General features: G+C 38.8%; 1 protein-coding gene across 1 annotated transcript; it reads right to left on the reverse strand.

The window, feature by feature from the left end:
* Positions 1 to 17,847: 17,847 nt before the first annotated feature.
* On the reverse strand, positions 17,848 to 19,293 carry MC4R (melanocortin 4 receptor). The gene has a single exon (XM_060611909.2). The coding sequence runs from the start codon at positions 18,905 to 18,907 to the stop codon at positions 17,909 to 17,911; it is 999 nt and encodes a 332-aa protein (XP_060467892.1). The 5' UTR covers positions 18,908 to 19,293; the 3' UTR covers positions 17,848 to 17,908.
* Between the last annotated feature and the right edge of the window lie 6,191 nt (positions 19,294 to 25,484).

Genomic DNA, 25,484 nt, shown 5'->3' on the forward strand with positions numbered 1-25,484 from the left:
GTTTTCTCCATTTTATAAATGAGGAGAGTGAGTCACTGGCTTGTTCAGGCTCTGGGGCTGGTTAGTTCTGAGGCCTGGTGATGCCATCGAGGACCAGACTGTTTCTTTCTCTAGGGTCTGGTCACTTTACGATATCAGTTCTTTCCCTCATACTGACTAACTTAGTGATCTCAAAATGATTCAAGTAGTTCAAAGCATCACGTGCAGACAAAACAGTATCAATAGTAAAGTGAAGGCCTTTCACTACCCTGTGTCTCTTGTTTGAGTGGTGAAGAGATTCTTATTGGCCAGGATTTGATCACATGTTTAGACTTACTTTGGCAAGGGGATACAGTTACCATGAGTTGCTTAGACCAATTGTTTGGAAGGCATGGATGTTGGGAGATCAATTACCATAACGATCACGTACATCTTCTATAATGAGCTCTCAGGGTAACCTAAAAATTTGGGGAAATTGCTATGGGAAAAGCAAAGAAAACAAAACAAATCAAAACAAAACAAACAAACGAACAAAAAACCGACCTTAAATCCATGATCTAGAGAGACTTCCAGTCTATTTTCAGCAAATTGTGATTGGATTTTACCTTGGGACTCTTAATACTCTCTGTTTGGCAAAACAACCTCAGTATAGGCATTTATTTGAACTACCTATCATTTGTGTAATTGTGTAATAGAACACAAGAATTGTGTGTATCATTAAAACTTAGGTCATGTTGTATTGAGATCAAGTATATCTTGCAGGTGCTAATTTAGGCTGATTCTTCACAGTCTGGTGCTTACATAACTTAGCATCTTCTGTAACAAAGTAATTTGTAAGTATTGTGATAAAGATTCTTCATTTTGCTTTACATGACTTAGTGACTCCTTTGAAATGTTAGTGTGTGTGATCCATAAAGGTGAATAAAGATGTTAGTTATGCCAAATCCAACATGTAGAAATTTTTACAACACAATTCAAACTCTGAAAAGTCTGAATTTTGTTAATACTCGTTTTTTCCCCCTGAATGGAGCTAAAAGTTCTTTGGGTTAGAACATTAGTAGAAAATAAGAATGGGCTGACAGCAGCTGGGTTTAAACTGCCTTTAAATTAAACCACTTACTACATTTGAAACTTCATGGGGAAAATTTATAGAACTCTTTTGGAAGTTCCACAAAGAGAAGTCTAGGAAGGTAGTGTGTCTATAAAACAGTAAAGCACACAACTTGTCCCCTGCAGGAACTGCAATTCAATGGGAACCTTACACTTTAATTTTCCCAAGATTCTGGCAATAGTTTATTATTCCTGTAAGCCTTTCCTTTCTCACAGTTTCTGTCCCTCCAAGCAAATACATTTTTTAGTAGGTTCCCACTGTCCTCTCCTCAAGTTCTGAAAAGTTCCTACATTTCTAAGATTTCACAGAGGGTTATAATCAACAGGGAGAGAACTTGGCCAATTTAAGAGAAACTTAGATTTATGAAGACAGCTGGTCACAAGTTCAGAAGGAGGGCTGGATAAGCCAGCTTTGGAGAGAAGCAGAGAAGCATGAACTTCTGCCCAGAGGGCTGCTATTAGGTGGATTCCACTCCTGTGACTTCTGGTCCCATACTGAAGTGTTCACAGAATAGTGAGTCTTCCTAAACTGAAAATGTTTAAGACACAAATGGCTGCCTGGAGGGTTGGAGAGGAAAGTCCTGTCCTTTGTCTTCTGATATATTTTTTAATCCTCGGCTTTTATGACTTAGTTTTTAAAGCAGGCATTTATAAATCGCCTACCCAGGCATCCTTTCTGCCTCTCCGTTGAATACTTTCCATTTGTTCTTCCAGTTCCACTCCTTACTCCTCTGTACCATACTTTGTGTGCCTAGGGAGGCTTTATCGATGCCCACCCTTCCCTCTGTCTTCTGGCAGAAACTGGACTACAGGAGATAAGAGGTAAGGAAAACTATGAAGTCAGGGTGTTCATTTCTTTGGCTCGCTCTCAAATGTGTTTTTATGGATTGGCAGAGTTCCTTTTCCAAAAGCTGAAGATCCAAATGAGCTCTCCCTCTATAGCAGTATCTAATCTCTCCAGATTTTTGCAACTATAACCTCCCTTGTTTGCTCTGGTCTAGGGATGTTTCCAGTCTTCTGCTGTTGCTTTAGCATCTCTTGTTTTCCTCACCCCTGCCCCAGATGTCATAAATATTACCCTTGTTAAACTCTCCTTAATTACGCATTTGGATCTGACATCAAACTCGCTGGAGTGCTCGCTGATATATCTCCCATATTAAGTGTACAGTTAGTTACCTTTGGGGAATAGCCTCTCCACTACGGTGTAGGACCCTATTAGTTTTGTGCATAGCTCTAGGGGTGGGCTCTAACAGACATAGGTCAGTAAACATAATCACATCTCCCCTGTCTAGTGATTGCTACAGGGATGGGCAGTGACTCAGCCTAAACAAATTAGCTCAGGTTTTTCTATGACCACATATTGGCTCAGTTTGGGGCAATGAGAAGGATACTCAGGACTTTTGTAGGATGTTTGGGGAGGCAAGCTTTTTCTCTCCCTGGATGTGAACAAAAAAGAATAGAGTCCTTTTTTTAAGTTTATTCATTTATTTGGGGGAGGGAGGGGCAGAGAGAGAGGGAGAGAGCTGTCAGCGCGGAGCCTGACGTGGAGCTCAAATCCATAAAACACGATGAGATTATGACCTGAGCCGAAACCAAGAGTCAGACACATAACCAACCGAGCCACCCAGGTGTCCCAAGAATAAAGTCTTGTTTACTGCTAACACCTGTAACACAAACATAAGGCAAGCAAAACCAAAAGTGAATCTTATCTATGGAAGAAGGAAGAGCCCATTGGGTTTCAGAGGAACATAGATGAATCCCTGAACAAGCCACGTCTGACTTGCAATATCTCTGAACTTTTCAATGCTGTGAACCAATAAACGCCCAACCCCCCTTTTAAATAAGGCTTTTATCGGAGTGTAACAAACATTTACAAAAGTGCAAAAATCATGGTTATACCCCTGATGAATTGTCACAAAGCCAGCATACTCGTGTAACCGTAACCCTGATCAAAAAACAGAACATTTCAGAACCCCAAATGCATCTCTCATTTCTTCTCATTCATAAAGCTAGCCATCACCAGGGATCAGTGATGCTTTTTTGGCACTTTATTGAAAGATAATTATACAGGATGCACTTTTCTGTGTCTGGCTCCCTTGCTCAATTTTGTTTGCAAGATAAATCCCGGTTGTCAGGAATAATCGAAGCCCATTCATTTTTCATTGTTGTATACTCTTCTAATATAATCCACAACTTGTCAATCTATTATAGATAGACAGTGGGTTGGTTTCAATTTTACATACAATTTTACACCATTTTTTACACTATTACAATTAGTGCCATTGTGGATATCCTTGTGCATGTCTTTTTTATTGAGATATGATTGACATATAACATCATATAAGCTTAAGACATATAACATGTTGGTTTGATATATTCCTATATTGCACTGTGATTACTACAATAACATTACTGAACACACTGATCATGTCAAATATTTATTATTTCTGTGTTGAGAACAGTTAAAATTTAGTCTCTTAGCAACGTTGAAGTTTATAATATGGTATTGTTGACTATGACCGCTCTTCTGTGCATTAGATCTTCATTGCACATGTCTTTAGATGAACACACATGCATAAACTTATTTTCAGTATACCCATAATATTGAAATTGCTGAATCATAGTATGTGAATGTATTCAGCTTTCAGTTTGCCAATGTGGTTATACCTAATTATAATCCCACAGCGGTATATGCAACTTTTGGTGTGTGTAATGGCATCTCTTCACCTTCATGGTTTTAAACATTTCCCCGTTGCCTAAGTTGAGCCTTTTAGAAATAGTTTGTTGGCCTTCTTGATAGCCTGTTTTGTAAGTCTGTGGCCCTTGAAAAATTAGGCGTTGGCCTGTTTCTTTTTGATTGATTGGTTGCGTATGTGTGTGTGTTTGAACAACAGCACTCTGTCTTGCTTGAGAATTTGAATTTGACCTTCAGTTCACTTTCTAGCTCTGTTCATCTGGCAACCTGTTAAAGGTACAGGATGTCAATTGTGTTGCTTTGGGTCACGTAATGACTAAAACTGAAAGAAGTACAAACCCTCCTGCTTCCTGATTTTGGTAACTCTTGTAACTGGGCATGTCTTTTGCTGAAGACCTAAAAGCCATGCCTTTGGTTTTGTTACAAGAAATTTCAGTTTGAAGCAGATAAGCCAGGGTGGAACCTGCACCCTCTTCTCTGGATTTAAGAGTCTCTTATGGTTTACCTCCCTCTCTGTTTTTATCTAATTTTTCCTTCCCTTCCCCTATGTTCATCTGTTGTGTTTCTTTTTTTTTTAATTGTTTTAATGTTTATTTATTTTTGAGAGAAAGACAGACAGAATGTGAGTGGGGGAGGGGAAGAGAGAGAGGGAGACACAGAAACAAAGCAGGCTCCAGGCTCCAGGCTCCAGGCTCCAGGCTCCAGGCTCCAGGCTCCGAGCTGTCAGCACAGAGCCCGATGCGGGGCTTGAACTCACAGACGGTGAGATCATGACCCGAGCCAAAGTCGGACACTTTTTAACCGACCAACCCACCCAGGTGCCCCTTTCTATTGTGTTTCTTAAATTCCACATATGAATGAAATCGTGATATTTGTCTTTCTCTGACTTATTTCACTCAGGATAATACTGTCTAGTTTCATCCAGTCTTATTTCATCTTTAAAAGTTTGGGAAGATTTATTCATGAAGCCATTTGGGTCTGCATTTTATTTATAGGAAGGCTTTTAATTACCAGGTCAATTTCTTTGGTAGATAAAAAAAGTGTTCAGATTTTCTGTTTCTTTTGTTGTTTTTGGTAAGTAACATCTTTCAAAGGATTCATCAGTTTTATCTGCCTTGTCAAATGAGTTGATGTATAGTTCTTTATAAATTAATTCATTATCTTTTAACGTCTGTAGGAGTTGTGATGGTCTCCTCTTTTTTATTCCTCATACGAATCGTTTGTATTTTCTCTATTTGTCCCTTGGTAAGTCTTACTAGGAATGATCAATTTCATAAATCTTTTTAAAGAACCTATTTTTACTTCATTGATTTCTCTATTGTGCATTTGTTTACTATTTCCTTGGTTCCTACTCTTATTATTCATTGCATCCTTCTATCTAGTTGGGGTTGATTTGCTTTTCTTTTCCTGCCTTCCTAAGATAGAGACTTAGATTAATGCTTTCCTTCACATCTTTTATCAAGACATTTTTATTTGTTTTTTTTTTGTTGTTGTTGTTGTTACTTGTAACACAAGGCGTCCTAAGTGATAGTCTCTATTTACGTAGCACAGTGCTTCTCAATTTTCAGTGTGCATGGAATTCATGTGAGGATCTTATTAAGATGCAGATACGACTCAGTAGGTTTTGTGTGGGGCCTGAGATTCTGCTTTTCTAACACGTTCTTAGGTAAGACCAGTGATGCTGATTTGAGGGCTCTACTTTGAAAATCAAGGATCTGATAATAGTGGAAAAATTTGCCAGCAGAAAAAAAGCACAGTTGTTTGTATCAGAAGATAAAGTAACTATACATTGTATGAATCATCTTTTGATTTGTATTTTTCATGATATATTTTGTAGCTTTGAAAACGATTTGGTTTTTTAAACTAGAATTTTAATGTATTAATTTAACTTTGACATTCAAAACATAATGTGAAAAGTCACTGGATTTGGATTTCATACCTGTGTTCTAGTTGACCAGGACCCCTAGAGCCCAATTTACTCTCTTATCAAGTTCACTTAAGAAGACTGAAGAGGAACCCCCAGGGCCCATGTATTGTGTCAACTGATAAGAATAAAATGTTGGATAGAAATTTGTAGCAACTATTTTATTTTTCTTAAATTGTGGTAAAAACACTTAACATGAGATCTACACTCTTAAATTTTTAAGTGGATAATACAATATTGCTAACTATAGACCTGATGTTGTACAGTTCTTTTCCTTTCCTTTCCTTTCCTTTCCTTTCCTTTCCTTTCCTTTCCTTTCCTTCCCCTTCCCCTTCCCCTTCCCCCTTTCCCTTTCCCTTTCCCTTTCCCTTTCCCTTTCCCTTCCCTTCCGTTTCTTTTCTTTTCTTTTCTTTTCTTTCCTTTTCTTTTCTTTTCTTTTCTTTTCTTTTCTTTTCTTTTCTTTTCTTGCAAGAATCCTAAGCAGACTCCACACCTGGCATGGAGCCCGATGCAAGTCTTGATCTCATGACTCAGCAGGCAGTTAGGAACATGAGAGCTGGTGTTTTTTGCAATGTTATAACCGTATGGGCAAACCAAAATCTAAAAGCATTCAGCAAAGGAAGCTGGCCTGTGTAAAAGCACCATGGATTCATTCTTGAGATGATCTGTGTATACACAGAAGCCACCCCCATTTTGTTGAAGTGTTAAAGTATGTGAGCAACACATTCTCTTCATTCTTTAAATCAGTTTAAGGTGGGTGTTCTACCCATTGCATTATAATCATAAATGAAAACAATTGTTACAGTAGGTAAACTACAAGAGAAAGGAATGTGTCTAACTCTACATTATCAAATTTGTGTACTTGACCATTGAATAGACTAGATGAGAAATCTCAAGGGAATTTGAATAATAGAACATTTACCAGGGCGAATTATGGGCGCCCTGGACTGACAGGAAGGAAACAGCTAGAAAATACCAAACTAAGCAGTAACTGAGCTCTGTAAGACAAAATGGACTCAGGAAAGAGATATGGAAAGCCAATGACAATGAAGGGAGGTGCATCTGGGACAGCAGTAGCAGAATTCACATCTCAGCAGGAGCTATATCAGCCAACATGTTCAGCCAATGTCTTTGTAAATTGGGAAGCTGTGAACCTTCAAGACACTGAATTTTCCTATTACAAAATACGTAATAATTACCGCTTTAAACACTATTTCTCATTGCAAAGAGAAGCTTGCCTGATGTGGAGTTGGTACCAACTTACTGGGGCATTCTAGATGAAGATTTTCTAAGGATATTGGGTGGAGCCACGATCCTGTGGAATTTTGTAAAATAATCCAAGCCCTTCATGGCAAAGACCTTTTAAGGGGTTATAGTGTGTGTGTGTGGTTTTTTGTTTTTTTTTTTTTTTCCACAATACGATGTAGCTTACTTTGGTCCTGGGTAAAAATTGTGGTGTTGTAGGAGACCCATGAGAGAGTTTCCTCATGGGGCCGAGAATCCTCTATTGCTGCCATGAAAATATTCTTTCTCTTTTCATGATGTACTAGAGATTGTGAGTACAAAACACTTTTGTAAGAGTAAGTTTCACAGGCATCTAGCTATTTCTTCCTGGACAATAAACATGTTATCTGAAACAATGGAAAAGAATATTGTTGGCAAATACTTTAGGGATCTAGCCCTTATTTAGAAAGGACCATTTTTGCTCTTTATGTTTCTATAAAAACAAGCAAACGTGAGAGGAGAAACATGTCCCAGAGGGATTCTAATAACTTCCCCAAGGAGAGGAAAAAAGAATGAAAAGGCTGTAGGAATGGTAGCCACCCATAGCTGCAGAGACCCTTCTATAGGTACAGAGAACCTCTCGCTGAGCCTCCCCCTGTCTCTGAAGGAGCACTGCCGATTTGGGAGCCTAGAATGATTTGGTGATGAGAGAATGTGATCTTTAGGCCAAGGACCGTGCTGGTAATTGGCACCACACTTGAAAAGAAACACGATCGACCGATTTGGGGCTCCCCTCTGTCTTTTGCTGCTCTAATTCATCCCCCTTGTGATTAGAATAATCAATCTAAGATCTGGCATTCCATATTTTCTCTGTTGTTAAGGTTAAGCAAATCCAGATAGTTTTGATTCATGAAGTTCCCCAAAGTTCTCATCAGACTTAACACACTGTGGTGCTGCCTGCCAAGTGATGTGCCATTCTGTTCATTTTCTGACCACTCATTGCCATGTATTTGTGACTTGCTTGAAAAAATGGTAGACTTTTATTGAAGAGTCTTTTTTTTTCAGTGTTTCTGGCTCATGGATCGTTCTTCCTATTAATGAGCTACTTTTTCTAAAATCAAAGCTACTTGGTTTATAACTGAGGGTTTTCTAGACCTACAATACCAATGGACGACCTTTACTGATCAGATTTCTGGGAAACCTATTTTGGCAACTCATTTACTCTTCTTTTGAAGGTAATGACAGTGAAGTTCAGTATACCACAAATAGCAGAGTAAGTACAACAGTTAACAAACCCATTTTAGGAAATTCCTGGCTTAAATAAATTCATCTCAGTTGGCCTATTTTCTACACTTCTGGATACCAATGTGTGTGCGTGTGCGTGTGTGTGTGTGTGTGTGTCTGTGTGTGTTAAATTTGTCCTTTAGAATTATCTGTATATATTCTTTCATACTTTCTTTCGAAGATGAAGGCCTCTTTTTTTAATGTTTATTTATTTTGAGAGAGAGAGAGAAAGGCAGAGAGAGGGGAAGAGAGAATCCCAAGCAGGCTTTCATCACAGAACCCAACGTGAGGCTTGATCCCATGAACCATGAGATTATGATCTGAGCAGAAATCAAGAGTCAGACGTTCAACAGACTGAGGCACCCAGGCTCCCCGGTGAAGGCCTCTTTAATATTCATTATTTAACCCTCACATTTGCCAAGAGGACTGATCCCCTTTCTGCTGTAAAAAGTACACAGCTGTAGATGATTCCAGCATGCCTCTGACAGGTCCCGAAGCCTACTATTCCTGGTGGCAGGGCCTCCTGCTTTCCTGTTTGATATGTAGGCAAGCCATCTATGAGTGGATAGCCCCTGTTGAATTAGAAGTGACGTTCACTCCAGCCATGGATGATAGACTATTTTGAAGGAGCCTCCTGCTCTGAACAGAAAAGGGTGAGTGTGGTTAGATCTTATTAATGCCACTGTCCCCTGGTGAGCACTGAGCTTGTCATCTGCCCTCTGGGGTGTGGGAGGTGTTAGAATTTCAGTTCATCTGCTGGTGCTTGGGAAGGCACAGTTCCTAAGTAGAGTTCTTCTTGGGAAAAAATAACTCCAAAGAAAATTTATGGGAAATTATGGGGAAATGATTTTAGGTATACTACTGAGAGTTTTCGGTAAATAATCAGTATTTTCAGCCTCTTAGTCTGTATTGGTTCTTTGCCTCTGCGTGTAATCTTCCTTGAAGCTAATCCATTTTGAGTAGATGATCCCTCAAAAATATATGCCCCTTTCTATTCAGTCAAGCTTGCTAACAGAAGAGTCTGTACTCTGTTCCTCTTCTCCATCATCTCCCATTCTACCTCTGTGTGTCCACATGAGACCCAGAGCATCTGGTACTGCTTCGATATTTTACTGGAAATTGGCTCTTCTTTTCAAGTTTTGCTTTTCTGGCATTTCGTCAAAATCTCACTCATGCTTGCAATTCCATTCTCAAATGAAATACCCTAAATTTCTAGCTGGAGAATTTTCTGAACAACTTTCAGTTCTTTCTTTCCAGGAATGATTGACCCCTCATTCTTTAAAACTCACTTCTCTCTTGGTTTTAGTTTTTCTCTTGCCTCTATGATCATGACTTCCTGGCCTGTTCTTTGTTCCCAAACTCCTTAAATCCTACTATTAACAGGGCATTCGGTGCTGGATTGTTTTCCTCCATATTTTCATATTTCTTCCTTCCTTCATCCGTCAATGACCTATTGAACTCTTCTTATAGGCAAGCTCCATTCTAGGTGCTGTAGAAGAGACACTGGGTATGTTTTAATGATAAGGCCAACAACATATCCTGATGGATCCAAAATGGAGTATAAGATGAAGAGAAATGAATGGTGACTTCAGAGATTTTGTTCTGATCAACTGGAAGGATTCAGTTGCCATCATCTGATGTGGGCAAAGCAGCGAGAGGAGAAATTTTGGATGGGAAAACTAGGGTTTTAAAATAGACTTATAAGTTCAGGATTTTCCATTTGCTATGGATTTGCTAACGTGTCCCCCTAAAAGTCACCTGTTGGAGCCTTAATGTTGTGGTATTTGAAGATGGGGCCTTTGGGAGGTAATTAGGTAATGAGGGTGGAGCTCCCATGATGGGATTACTGACTGTCCTTATAAAAAGAGGAAGAGAGCTAGCCTCTTCTCTCTTTCCGCCATGGATGATACAACTAGACAGCAGCCATCTGACAGCAGGAAGAGGGCTCTCCCTGGGAACTGAACCAGCTGACACATTTATCTGGCACTTCCTAGCATCCAGAACTGTGAGAAAGGCATGTCGCTTAAGTCTCCGAGTCAGTGCTGATCTGTTATATCAGCCTGTCCTAAGGCAGAATTTGTCTTAAAAAGCCAGTGTAGATGTTCAGCAAATAGTTGAAGAGATCTGCATTGAAGATACACATTTAGGAATCTTCAAAATAGTGGTAGTATTTAATGCTTTGAAACTGGGTGAAATGACCAAAGGAGTGAGTATAGATAGGGAAGAGAGCAGTACAAAGCACTGGGCTATGGGGGATCCAGCCATTAAGTGTTTGGAGGAGAGAGGGGGAATCTGCAAAGTGACTGAAAAGATGCTTTGGGATAAGCGGAAAGCCAAGGATTTGGGTGCTCTGTGACCCAAACACACCAAGGCAGGGACAGTAACCAACAGGTTAAAGTGTGTGTCGGTCCAAATAAAATAAGAACCAAACTGACCACTGGATTTCACAATTGGAAGCCATGTGGTCACATTAGCAAGAGCAGTGCTTGTGCCATGAGGGAGGCGAAAGCCTCACAGGAATGAGATTGGAGACAGTGGGAGGAAAGACTTGTAGGTTTAAGAGATGCTGAGGGATCACTCATACACTTATCTTCCACTGTCTGTACACATGCTCATGACTATCAAATTTATATATATATATATATATATATATATATATATATATATATATATATATATATATATCTCCCAGCCTTCTCTGTGCCTGGAGTTTAAACAGGTCTCAAAAAAGCCCACCAAACCCAAATAAATCAATCCATATCCAGGCTGGCAGTCTACCACGTTGATTTGGAACTCACTTCCCATTTTTCGCAACAAGAATTATACATTCATAGTTTTCTGTCCATATCTCTTTACTGTACATACAACAAGGCGTAGACATTTGTGTCAGGCTTTATGCGTCTGATCTTTATTCAAAATCTCAAGATTTTCATTTAATTTTGGAGTGTGAGTGCAAAGTGACTCAAGTTCTGAGTTTCCATTCCAGAGAGATGAAGTGATGAAAACGTGGAGTAAAAACAAAGAGCCAGACTTGTGTCCTTGAACACTTCCTTTGTAGCCACATCGTGTTAGGTGAAAATAAGACACTGATGTGGAAAAGGTAGAGAAGGGATGTCTCAGAGAGGAAGGTTAGAGGTAGGGCAGAATGAAAATGTGTAGATTTTCTTTCCAATATTGATAGTCAATAGCTAGTAGCTGCATGACTAACAGGTACAAATTACATACAGGCCACAAATTTCAACGTTTTATAAATGATCGAGAGGTAAACAAAATCACACACACACACACAAAATTACTCTGAAGCCTTGCTTTCTTCTTGAATGAAAGAACTCAGTAAAAATATGAATAATGCATGTTATTTTAAGAAATCTTCAGGATCTTGTGAGATTTATATGAAATCTGCATGCATTGTTTTCAACGGGGCCATTCTGAAACTCCAGTATTATACCTGAAATGCATTTTGAGTTGAGGCGGTAAACTTTTTGTGAATAAAATTTTAGCGTTAGTGTTTTTTTTATCCTCAAATGGAATAATGGCCAAATTTATTGGTACATTTTCATTTTTTAATCATATGCGGTAGTGGTTGGAATTTAACAGTGACATTCTTCTCACTGTTTGAAATGTTAGGTTTAGAAATCAAACCATAATAGTTTCATTTGCAGCTGAGCCCCATATAAAACCTCACTAAATAGTTCACTGATTGAGTTGCTGAAATTTTCCGCTTGGCTCTGGATTTGTGGGGTTTCCAGGTGCCTCTCAGCAGTGAAAGTATCACTAATAATTGTAAACTATGATTATTAGTTTCGTTAACCCAGGGCCAGATTCAACAATGACTACCACAAATCAAAGCTCTTTCCCCCCTCAAAGCGGCAGCATTAAATTGTGCCAGGAATCCTTTATTTGTTCAATGCAAATAGAGTGGTTGAGTGTTCCCTCTCACTAAGTACATTACAAAATAAATACATTATATTCATTAAATTTTCATGTAATATCGAATACATGCAAAAGAGTATTGGTCATATATTTCTAAGTTGTGAAGCATAATATTAAACTGGTTATTCCAGGTAAGAATTAGAACATTACTGAATCCATTCAGACAATCTATGTTTTCCTATCAACTCAACCCATTACTTCCTTGATTTTTCTTGTAAATGTTCAAAATTTCTTTATATTTAAAATAATAAGCATAGAGATTTATTTTTACTTGCTTTGCTTGTTAGAAATAAGTAAAATACTGAAAACAGGTTTGAGTGGATTCCCACCTCTCCTACTAGGGAAGTGAGGATATCCAAGTCTGTACCACTATTTAATATCTTCCAGAGTCTAGACTCTGAAAGTTCATGAGTATAATATGATTGATCATTACAATGAAGGATACCTATAGTGACCAGTTCTATACTAGACCATTTAAATCAGTTATCTAATTTTACATTAATATTTATCATTAACCAGGGCACCTGGGTGGCTCAGTCGGTTAAGCGTCTGACTTCGGCTCAGGTCGTGAACTCATGGTTTGTGAGTTCAAGTCCCGCATCGGGCTCTGTGCGGACGGCTCAGAGCCTGGAGCCTGCTTCGGATTCTGTGTCTCCCTCTCCCTCTGCCCCTCCTTCTGCCCTATTGAGAGACGCTCTGTCTCTGTCTCTCAATAATAAATAAACGTTAAAAGAATATTTATCATTAACCATATGATGAGATGATAGATATTATTATCTTCAGACTGTAGATGCTTAGGAAAGTTAAGTAACTCCCCCAAAGTTCTAGAGCTGGTAAATCTGGGATTTGAATTCAGTTTTTGCTTAGTCTAAGCCCTATGCTCTTTCTACTCTCATGCACTTAGCTTAGATCAATATGTAATGAACCAATAGCTGAGCATCAAGATGTGAGCACAAATTCGTTATTTGTAGTGTTTTTAAAGGGTGTACATTTAATACCAGTGACATCAGCTTAGATAATGTGTGTGTGTGTGTGTGTGTGTGTGTGTGTGTGTGTGTGTGTGTGTTACCACTTAAGTTTATGACAAGAAGTTTAATGGGTATCAATCTTTGAAGAAATGGGCTAATTGGTTATCACATGTTTGGCACATTATCTTTGTAATTAGCCTTTTTCAGTGTTGACTGTGGCACTGAAATTTTAAAACAATTAGCATTATTGGTGATAACAAATTATCCTTTAAACAAGTATGCTTACGTATCTAGTACATTTAAATATATCAATTTATACAAAAAAAGTCAGCCAAATTCAAGGAAATTATGAAATGTGATTTAAGAAAAGATAGACGGTGGGGCGCCTGGGTGGCTCAGTCGGTTAAGTGTCCGACTTCAGCTCAGGTCATGATCTCGCGGTCCGTGAGTTCGAGCCCCGCGTCGGGCTCTGTGCTGACAGCTCAGAGCCTGGAGCCTGTTTCAGATTCTGTGTCTCCCTCTCTCTCTCTGACCCTCCCCCATTCATGCTCTGTCTCTCTCTGTCTCAAAAATAAATAAAAATTAAAAAAAAAAAAAAAAAAAGAAAAGATAGACGGTTAACCCCAACGCTGAGATTTTATTGATAGTATTGAGTGTCTGAAAAAAAAATTAGTAAGCATGACTAGTAAATCTTCATTCATGCATTGCCTTATTCATTTACCTTGCATTTTAAAAATAATAACAATTATAATTTTTGAGTGTCTATGTGAATTCAGTGCTAGTCTATGTAACTTTACATCCTTGATCTTATAATTGTCTTTTATCTTTCTAAGATTTCCATCAGACAGGTATTATTATGCACCTTTAACAATGAGAAAAATAACTTCATCAAAATCTCAGAGCTGAAAAGTAGTGTAACCAGGATTCAATCCTAGAATTTCTTTATGACTTGGAAAACTACTTTTCTGTAGAAGGTTCTTGAAATTCTGTTCAGGGACCTCTGGATGGGGAGCCGGGAACTGGGTCTCAGGTTTCCGTGCTATCACTTATACATGTCACATTAAACAATGTCTCTGAGTCCGCTTAGAGGGTTGGATGAGATGCTCTCTAAAATCTGTTCTCATTCAAAACTAACTTCTTTTACATGTATTCTTTCTCCGAGTATCATTGGTAATTTGGCAATTGCATTTCCATCAACTAGTTTTCTGTTGTAATGTTTATGTGTGCTTTAAAAAAATTAGAACATTAAAATACATTCATTGTTGTAAATTTACATAGTACAAACACACTCAGTAAAGAAACTAAACATTTCCCTTAATAGTATCACCCAGGGCTGATGACTACTAGATTGTTCATGAGTTATGGAAAGTGCTATGTGGGAAGGAGCTATGTAAGTAGATTGGTGGTACTTTCTTTAGACAGTTGATATCTTACTAAATGTTCTGTTCTGTGTATTCCTTGTAACATGAAACAGAAGTCAATATTTATTCACTTGCTATTATAACATCAAAAGCATCAAAAATGCTTTTTAGTAATTTCAAAATATTCAGTTTGGGCAGCAGAGACTTTTGAAGCAGGTGGGGGGACAGGACTATTATGAGCTTTGGACATAGAGTCTAGGTGTTAGGCTAGCTGCTAAGTGGGCAGGAACCCTGTACCTTGTTCATGCAAGTTTAGGTGATTGCTATATAACTCTTTTTAAGTTTATTTATTTGTGTTTGAGAGAGGGTGAATGGGAGGGAGAGAGAGAGAGAGCACATACATGTGCAAGTGGGGGAGGGGCAGAGAGAGAGAGAGAGAGAGAGAGAGAGAGAGAGAGAATCCTAAGCAGTCCCTGCCCCCTGATGTGGGGCTCAATGTGGGACTCAGACTCACAAGCCATGAGATCATGACCTGAGCTGAAATCGGGAGTCAGATGCTTAACCGACTAAGCCACCCAGGCACCCCACCATATAACTTTTTAAGTCAACAACAAGTCTTAAAAACCACTCATTTCACCAGTGAAAAAATAAGTTCAAATATACCTCATACTTATCAATTGAACTTTCTGGTGAAAATTTCAATAAAGGTATCTGAGGCTGCTTTCACATCTGGAGTATATACTCCTTACCAGTATTTGAGTTATGCTTCAGATGTATATTTCTTCCCAGCATAATTCAAATACTGACTAACCACCCTTAACAAAATATTTAACGATGGGAACATGTATCAAAGTATTTATAATAAAGTTTTTAAAAGTAAATTCCTACTTCCTGGCATGGAATTAAAAACTTCTGTCCACACAAAAATGTTTATAGCAGCTTTATTCATAATTGCCAAAATTTGGAAGCAACCAAGATGTTCTTCAGTAGATAAATGGATAAATAAACTGTATTACATCCATACAATTGAATATTAATCAGCACAGAAAGAAATGAGCAATCAGACCATGAAGACATGAAGGAATGAATCTTAAATGCATATTACCAAGTGAAAGAAGACAATCTGAGAAGGTTACATACCGTATGATTCCAAATATAAGGCATTCTGGAAAAGACAAATCTATGGAGGCAGTACGAGGATCATTGGTTGCCAGGGGTTAAGGGAAAGGAGGGATGAATAGACAGAGCATTAGAGGATTTTTTTATACGTAATTTATTGTCAAATGGGTTTCCATACAACACCCAGTGCTCATCCCAACAGGTGCCCTCCTCAATGCCCAGTGACACCATTCTGTAGTAATGCTGTATTCTGTAATGTAATGGTGGATGCATTTCATTATACATTTGTCAAAACGCATAAAATATACCACACCATGAGGGGACTCTAATGTGAACTCTGGACTTTGGGTGGTGACGATATGTCCCTCTGGGAAAATCTTGGTTTTACTGGAGAAAGAGGGAGTAAAACGATAGAGGCATGTTTGGAAAGCAGGAAAAATGAGTAAGACTCTGTCTTAGCACTTGAAGAAATGGAAGCCTACTGTGCCCTGGGTGTGTAGAGAAGTCTGGAGGGGCAGGTTCATGACTAACCCTCATCCCAACTGCCCCAAGAGGAGATACAGAAGTGGAGACAAAGGAGCCAGATTTCCTGCCAGTGGAAGAAGGGGGGGTGGTTCTCAGTGGACAAAGCAGCATTTGAGATGACACTTGAAGGGAGAGAATTGACTGGAAGGACAGTCACCGCGCGGGATGGGCGTACTTAGAGCTCTCCGTTCCGTGTCTCCAGTCCCTGGGATCTTTCAAACTCACTATGTGAAAGAATGGACAGGAATAGCAGCAAAGACAAAAACACTATCTGTGTTCTGCTACAGCTTTGGGTTCTGACTGTCAGATCAGTCTGTGTTTAAGTCCTCACATGTATTTTTGCATCCAAGTAGAGGAGCCATAGTCAGTCAAGCTTCCTTGCCACCTTTCAGGTGTAAACTTGAACCTCACCATTCTAATGTTTCCACATGAATGCTGAAAGTTTCTCGGGACTTGTCAATATGTAAAACCTTTATATTTGAATTCAGAAACACCTTTGCATGTGCTCTCTGCCTGTGAGCATTTGAAGACACTTTAAATGAAAGCAAAGGATAATTTACTGGTAATCCTCAGCCTAATGTATTTTCTCTCTCTTACTTTTAAAGCGTTCGTGAATTGGAAAGTACAGGTTCTGGTTTATGTTACAACGTCCTCTGGGATTCAGGTAGTGCCTTCTTTCCTGCTCATCACCCATCAGCATTAGTGATTCCCTTATTCTAGATCTTTACAAATATTATATGGATATATTTGTGCTATAGGTTTGGTTTTTCAAGTTAAAATCCTTGATAATGAGTACTTAAACTCCAGTACAGAAAATAAGCAATAAGTAAACAGCCAGTCCCTTCCAGGTGAAAAGTAGAAGAACTCAATACTGAGCATGTAGTTCTTTAGAGATTGGAAGCCAGATCCCTCAGTGCAGCACCACTGTTTTCTGGACATTTCAGCAGACGCTGGGTCCCTGGTTAAAGGGATAGAAAGACCTTATTCTCTGTTTTTCCTAATGATGGTTGAAAATGGTCTGGTATCAGGAAGTGTAGCTTGACATGTTCACTTAGATTTTCTAGACTACTTTAATCCCTATAACTGCTGTCTCCCTCTACCCCAGACTGAATTGCCTTTGTGGAATATCAGACTGTTTGCTTGGGCAAATTGATTAATCTCTTTGTCTTTGAGAAACAGACCTAGTTTTCTGGCTCAAGATCTCAGGGTTTTTGTTTGTTTGTTTGTTTTTTGTTTTTTAAGCTGTTTTTCTCTCAATAGGAGCTTCGTTTCTGCTCTGTACAAGGAGAATGAACACGTCTTATTATTTGAAATTTCAGGTTTTTTTTTTTTATTGACTAAGCATCTATCCTTCAATATTTACCCCCAAATGCTACAATCAAATCTCTACATTTCAGTGTTAGATAGTGTAATGTAAGAAGCCATTTGTTAGAGTATATTTAATGATTCTGTGATTTCTGTGTTACTAAAACAAGCTAAGTGTCAAATCCTTGTGAGTAACAAGAAACATTCTTATGCTTTTAATAAGAGTTTTTTTTTCTTTATACATTCATAGTGCCTACAACCTATAATATGGATTAACATTGTACAGCCAAAAAGTAGCAAGACATTAGAAATGTACAGAGACTGGGCATTGTTTCCATTCCAAAAAAAGTCATAAACTTAAATTTATACAACAGATAGTCTCAACCCATGCCTTACACAGAGGAAAAAAGGGTCATCAAAGCACAACGTTCCGGTTCTGTAAGAATGAAGAAGTCTCTTATGCACGTTTCTATCTGCACAGTTAGTATCTGCTAGACAAATCACAGAGGCCGCCTAGAGGATAGCAACAGATGATCTCTTTGAAGGTTTTCCTTAGTTCTTGGCTCCGGAGTGCATAAATTAGAGGGTCGATGATGGAATTACACATGATCAGTATGAGATACAGGTTAAAGTGAGACATGAAGCACACACAGTAAGGATTCTGGGGACAAGAGATGTAGAATATTAAGTGGAGGAAGAACGGGGCCCAGCAGACAACAAAGACCCCAATCAGTATGGTCAGGGTAATTGCACCCTTCATGTTGGCCCCTTGGCGGATGGTGCCAGTGCCCGGGAGGACAGCAATTCTCTTAATGTGCAGTCTGGCCATGAGGAACATGTGGACATAGAGAGAGGCCATGAGAGCCAGCATGGTGAAGAACATGGTGATGAGGCAGATGATGACAGCACTGCTGTCTGAGTAGATGATGAACAAAATGCCCGAAACCGTGCAAGCTGCCCAGATACAACTTATGATGATCCCAACCCGCCTGACCGTCATGATGTTATGGTACTGGAGAGCATAAAAGATAGTAAAGTACCTGTCCACTGCAATTGAGAGCAGACTGCAAATCGATGCAAGCAAGGAGCTACAGATCACCGAGTCAATGACATTATCAATATTCACGGTGAAACTCTGCGCGTCCGTATCTGTACTGTTTAATAGGGTGATGACAATGGTTTCGGATCCGTTTGACACGCTCACCAACATATCAGCCACGGCCAGGCTGCAGATGAAAAAGTACATGGGCGAATGCAGGTTTTTGTTCTTGGCTATTGCCACAATCACCAGAATATTCTCCAACAAGCTTATGACACCCAGAGTCACGAACACCTCAGGGGAGACAAAAAGTTGCTCATAACACCCTCCATCAGAGTAGCCTTTTCCAAGGGACTCACTGGCATTGCTGTGCGGTCCGTAGGTGCTGCGGTTCCAGAAGTGGAGAGAAGTGTGCATTCCATGGTGATGAGTGGAGTTCATCCTGCACCAAGTGGATTCAGATCCCCTCGGAATTGATTCGATCTCTCGGGTCAGGTAGCCTCAGTGCTTTTCTCCACGCCTTTGTCTGCCCGAAAGTTCTGAGGCTGAAATTGGCATGCCTGTTGTGAGTAAATGTCACATGCTCCAAGGCTGGAAATGGAGTTTTTACTGCCTCCCAGGAACGGCTCTGATCACCTTCATTGTAAAATCTTAGGCTTCTGAAATACTCATTCTCAGTTGAAAGAGTCTGCTCTTTGCTTTTCTGTCCTCCCTTCCACCTTAACTTTAGCCTGAGGCATTCAGTCAGGTCTTTTCAAAATAATTTTCCTAGTAGCTGCTGTGCCACTGGGAGCTGAATCTGTGTGTGCATGGTCACACCAGCTGCCTCGGAGGTATTAGTTCCCAACCTGAAGCATTGCTTTGAGTGTTAGTAGCTGCTGCTGATTTTATGGTGTGCGAAGGGAAAAAAATGTTCACAGTGGCTCCTCCTCTGCTTCCTTCTGACCAATCCAAATGCACTGGAAGTCTGTGAGACACGGGTGATAATCCGGAGATACAAATTGCAGGGCAATACCGATTCAGATGCAGAAGCTTGTAGAATTGGGAAGCAAGCAGGATGAGAGAGACTGAATTTTCCTTGTCAAGTTTTCAAGGAAAACAACTTCGTCCCTAGAGGCCATTCTTTGATATCACCAGCCAGGCACCCCAGGTTGATTACTGCTTCAAAGAGAGACCTGTGTGTGTGTGTGTGTGTGTGTGTGTGTGTGTGTGTGTGTTCCTGAAATAGATACACAGTCTTTTTGGTCAAGATATTGAATTTGTTTACTCTCAATTTCTTTGATTTAAGAACCCAGGCAATAATGGTTCAATTTAAAACACCTAAGGGGCACCTGGGTGGCCCAGTCGGTTGAGCGACCGACTTCGGCTCAGGTCATGATCTCACAGTCTGTGAGTTCAAGCCCCGCATCGGGCTCTGTGCTGAACGCTCAGAGCCTGGAGCCTGCCTCGGATTCTGTGTGTGTCTCTCTTTCTGCCCCTCCCCTGCTTCTGCTCTTTCTCTCAAAAAGTACATAAACATTTAAAAAAAAAAGAACCAAAACCTGTTAAAAAAATAAAATACCTGAAACACAGGGAGAATATTTGATAATACAAGTAGATTATGCTCTCAGTGGGAGAACTTAGGAAGGTAGTTGCAGTTCATCAAAGGGTTCAAGAAGGGGTTCATTTTTTGTGAACTAATATCTGACATTTCTCTATTACAGAGTTTCTGTTGTCATAGCTGGAAAAGTTTTATTTTCACTCATGATATTTAATAACCATATAGTGTTAATATAAACTATATTTGAACTCAACAGGAAAAAGATCTATAATTAAGCAAAACTCAGTTTTTAAGCTTTAGTGAGGTCTAATTGATATAAAAATACATATTTAATGTATACATTTTCATTAGTTTGGACATATGCATATACCCATGATGCCATCATCACAATCAAGGTCCTAAACATATTCACCACTCCAAAATTTTGCTTATGTTCTTGTAAGTGTGTGTGTGTGTGTGTGTGTGTGTGTGTGTGTGTATTTGTTTTGTGGTAAGATCTATCCTCTTATATTTAAAATGCATGATACCATATTATTAACTATAGGCATTGTGTTGTGCAGTAGACATCTAAAACTTACTCGTCTTGCAAAATTGAAACTGTATACCCATTGGGCGACAATTCCTTGACAGTGGTCTTGGCAATGATTTCTTGGATTAAACACCCAAACTGCAGGCGGCAAAGTCAAAAACAGATGAGTGGGCGTCTGGGTGGCTCCGTCTGTTAAGCATCTAACTCTTGTTTTTGGCTCAGGTCATGATGTCACAGTTCGTGGGTTTGAACCCCGCATTGGGCCCAAGGCTGACAGTGTGGAGCCTGCTTGGGATTCTCTCTCTCTCTCCCTCTCTCTTTGCCCCTCCCGTGTGTGTCTCTCTCTCTCTCTCTCTCTCTCTCTCTCTCTCTCAAAATAGGCTTAGGAAAAAGGGATGGGTGGGATTACATCAAACTGAAAAGCTTCTGAAGAACAAAGAAAACCATCAACAGAATGAAAAGGCCACCTACAGAATGGGAGAAAATGTTTGCAAGCCATCTATCTGATAGAAGTTCATATTCAACATATGTAAGGATCTCCTACAATGGAATCATAATAAAAACGAAAACAAAAACCAACTAACCAACCAAAATGGGCAGCTCTATTTAAAAATGGCAAAGAGAGAATCATGCTTATAAATCCAGAAAACAAACTGGTGATTGCCAGAGGGGGCGGAAAGGGGAGTGGGAGACACAGGCCTTCCAGTTACGGAATGAATAAGTCATGGGGATGAAAGGCACAGCAAGGGAACTATAGTCAATAATTTTGTGATAGTGTTGAATGGTGACAGTTGGTAGCCACACTTGCGAGCACAGCATAACGTATAGAGATGCTGAATCACTGTGCTGTATATCTGAAATGAATATAACATGGTGTGTCAACTATACTCAAATGATTTAAAAAATACAACAAAAAAAAACTAAGATAACATAAGATAAGATAAAAATAGACAAAGTACTTGAATAGACATTTACCCAAGGAGACATACAAATGGCTACCTGATTTATGAAAAGGTGCTCAGCAACTTAATTATCAGGAAAATGCAGGTCAAAACCACGCTGACTAATCATTTCACACTTGTTAGGATGGCTACTACCAAAAAAAAACCTCAGGAGGTAACAAGTGTTGGTGAGGATGTGAAGAAATTGGAACTGGTTTTTTTTTTTTTTGTTTTGCTTTGTTGTTGTTGTTGTTGTTGTTTTTATAGCGGTCAACCTACTTCCATAATTCAAAGTTTTGTCAATTAAATGCACACATACCTTAGCAACTTTGCATATTCGAATACCAGCCAAGTGCTAGTTATTAGAGCTTCTGAATGTTTTGCTGAAGCTAAGTTTGAAAGATTGTGGCAAAGTCACAAATTAATTAAGCTTCAGGTTATAAAATTTTATTTAATGTTATTCTCTTGCTGTATTTTTGGTTTTATCTCTTTATGATTCACGGCTACTGATAACAGGGGCACTAAGAAAGAATTGTTCCAGGGCTAATTTGAAGTTCTCAATCATTTAGGTAAGTGCTGTATCTTCTTTACGCTTTGCAACTGAGACAATGCTAGGTATCGTTCCTGAGCATTGGGTTAAATTAGTCCCTTCCAGCCATCCCTGGAATTCAGTGGGGCTCCATGACTGAATTCTACTTCATGCAGTGTGGATAGAAGTGATGCACATTAAGTTATCTCCCTTACGATTCTACACTCTTTCTCTCATTGGTAGCCAGCTGCAGAATGTCTTTGGAGTCTCCTGTTCTAGAAGGCAGAACCATATCATGGAAGGAGCCTAGAGCTCTGAAGAACTGGAAAGAGCAGAGCTCACTCCTCCGCTCCCCTCCCCAACACCCTCGCCCACCAACTATAGGGAACTGTGATTTAAGCAAGCAATAGTTATCACTGTTGTTAAACTACTGAAATATTGGTGTTATCTATTACAACAGCTGTCATTAATTACCTTGATTTAAAACTTGTTATCGGAGCTATTTAGAAGCAACAAACCCAAATTACATGAAAATCCTTTCTTTCTTTTGTTTTGGATGTATGTGAATAGTGCATTGCCTACTAAGCCACAGGGAGGAAATCTTTTGAATTGCTGAAGCACCAGATAATCAACTCTGTCTCATCTTTGTCCTGAGTCAGCTCTTGACTTTGTGCTACTTACTTCTGTTGGTGGCTTAGGCTTAACATTGAGAGTATCTTTGATTTCTCCGTCTTTCTCAGAACTCCCTATATGCAATCACTTGTAAAATATCTTCTGCTCTACCAGTGTGTCTGATTCCTCTTTTTCTCTTTACCAAACTCATTTCTCACTATTCTTCACAGAAACTTGATTGTAGTCACAATCATATTCTAGATGACACGAACACTAGGGATTTTCCCATGAGTTTACACCCTCTACGTGAAATGCTTTCCCCCCATACCTGTGAATGCACAGTCATCCTTACTTTCTAAAACTTATTGGGGCACCTGAGTGGCTCAGTTCGTTGGGCATCCGACTTCAGCTCAGGTCATGATCTTAGGTTCGTGGGTTTGAGCCCCACATCGGGCTCTGTGCTGACAGCTCAGAGCCTGGAGCCTGCTTCAGATTCTGTGTCTCCCTCTCTCTCTGCCCCTCCCCACTGGTGCTCTGTCTCTCTTTCTCAAAAATAAATAAACATTAAAAACAATTTTTAAACTTATTTATATGTACTGTGTAATTCATACAGAATTATATAATTATAGCTAAAATTAGTGATTGAAAACACTTTCTTTTAGCTTTTTGCAAAAAAAGGATTTTATTTAGAAACATGATCACACTGAAATCTCAGCAAGCCATATACATTTAATATCTCAAATTTAATTATTTGGTGCAGATTTATAAAACGTTGATCATATGGTTAATCATGCTGAAAGGTGACATTTTGTCACCTCCAATGATCCATGTTAATTGCCTGTCATGGTTTAGTTCTCTATGAGCCAGAAGAAACACAGTCAGCAATGTAAGACACATTAATGGTGTTTTTGAAAATTTATTGCAGATTTCCTTTTTTTAATAGACACAAAATTGAGTTAGATCAGAATAGATCTCTCTTATGAGCAAAGTTCTTGTTTTATATTTAATAACAATAAATATGAGACATTACTAAAGAGAAGTATTTATCAAACTGAGCTAGATGGATTACCAGTTTTAGGTGTTGTTAATGTTATTCCATTGCAAAATAAAAGGGAAGATTCCAAGGTCAAATAATTCTGGAAGATATTGCAAACTCACCGCCTTCTTCAAGCTTCAGAGTTTACAGTAGCATATAAATAAAGTTTATGAAATTTTTTATCAGAAAAAAATTTGAGGGGCGCCTGGGTGGCTCATTCGTTTAAGCGTCCGACTTTCTCTCAGGTCATGATCTCACAGCTCGTGGGTTTGAGCCCTGCATCAGGCTCTGTGCTGTCTCTCTCACACTGTCCACTCACACTGTCTCTCTCTCTCAAAATAAATAAACATTAAAAAAATTTTGTGAAAACCAGAGTAAAAGTATTTTGATGAAAGTTATTATATTATCTTAGTGTTGTCTAATTTTGAAAGATTTGAAGACAAATTATATTTTTATTTTTATTTTTATTTTACAAATGATATATTTAAATTGCCATAGTAGAACCATGTTTGGTTTCTATTAAAGGTAATAATAAACAGATTTCAACCAAAAAATGTATTACAGGCCATATATTTATAGAACCCTTACATTATACAATAAATATCATAATTTTAAAAAATTTATTCTTCATTTTATAACAGGCAATAAAATGTTCATGTTAACTATTTAGTTAATGTTTGTACACTCTATTCCCTAAAATAATAACATATATGTGGCATATGAATTGTATATTGATTTTACTAGGACATTCTATGTAGACGGCAATTACATAATCTGGAAGACATGTAAACATCAGCCAATAGACATAAGAGATTTTTATTTATTTTTATTTATTTTCTTAAATTGTTTTAAATGTTTGTTTATTTTTGAGAGACAGAGAGACAGAGAGACAGAGACAGAGCACAAGCGGGGGAGGAGCAGAGAGCGAGGGAGACACAGAATCTGAAACAGGCTCCAGGATATGAGCTGTCATCACAGAGTCTGACGTTGGACTTGAACTCCCAAACCGTGAGATCATGACCTAAGCCGAAGTCACTCGCCTAACTTTCTGAGCCACCCAGGTGCCCCAAGAGATATATTTTTATAAATAAGGATTCTATTTCATGTTGGATATGGTAACAAACACTTTTAAATAAGAATTTTAGAGTCAGAATAATTTGTTCTATATGAATGTTTCCCAAACTGTATATCCCAATACATGTTACATTTATTTTTTCAGTTCTTATTCAAATTCCAATTAGTTAACATACAGTGCAATGTTAGTTTCAGGTGTAAAATTCAACACTTCCCCACGTCACCTGGTGCTCAGAATTCAGGTTACATTTAGCTCTGCTGTGATGCGACATAGGTATTCTAAAACCCAGAGTGCTATGCAAAATTATACAAAACAACAATAACTAGGGTTTATCGGAAAAAATGGGGTTAGGTACACAACACTCATAAACTTCATCAGTGATACATTAAACAAAAAAGAAAGGAACCTACCAAAAGAGTGGAACAGTTATACACGTATTAAATATACATAAATCTATAAGAAATATTGAGCTTTCCCTAGAAAGAGATCTGCAGTTCCCTTGAGGAAGTGAATTTCAAAAGGGTTACAGCTTGTGAGTTATTACAAAGTGGTAGAGGGATTATCTGAAATCTCACAAGAAGCTGTAATACCGCATGAGGAGGGCAGTGCTTCACGACATACGCAGCGAGCTGAGGCAGCTGGTAAATGTTTGAGTGCGTGTTTTACGTCCCCAGTGTCTCGATTCATCTAGGTAGTTTGCCACATTCACCTAGGGTTTCCCCTGTATAAACAGTGCAAAAACAAACTTAGAATTTG

The sequence above is a fragment of the Panthera onca genome, chromosome D3 (genome assembly GCF_046562875.1).
Source record: "Panthera onca isolate mPanOnc1 chromosome D3, mPanOnc1 haplotype 2, whole genome shotgun sequence".
NCBI lineage: Eukaryota > Metazoa > Chordata > Mammalia > Carnivora > Felidae > Panthera > Panthera onca.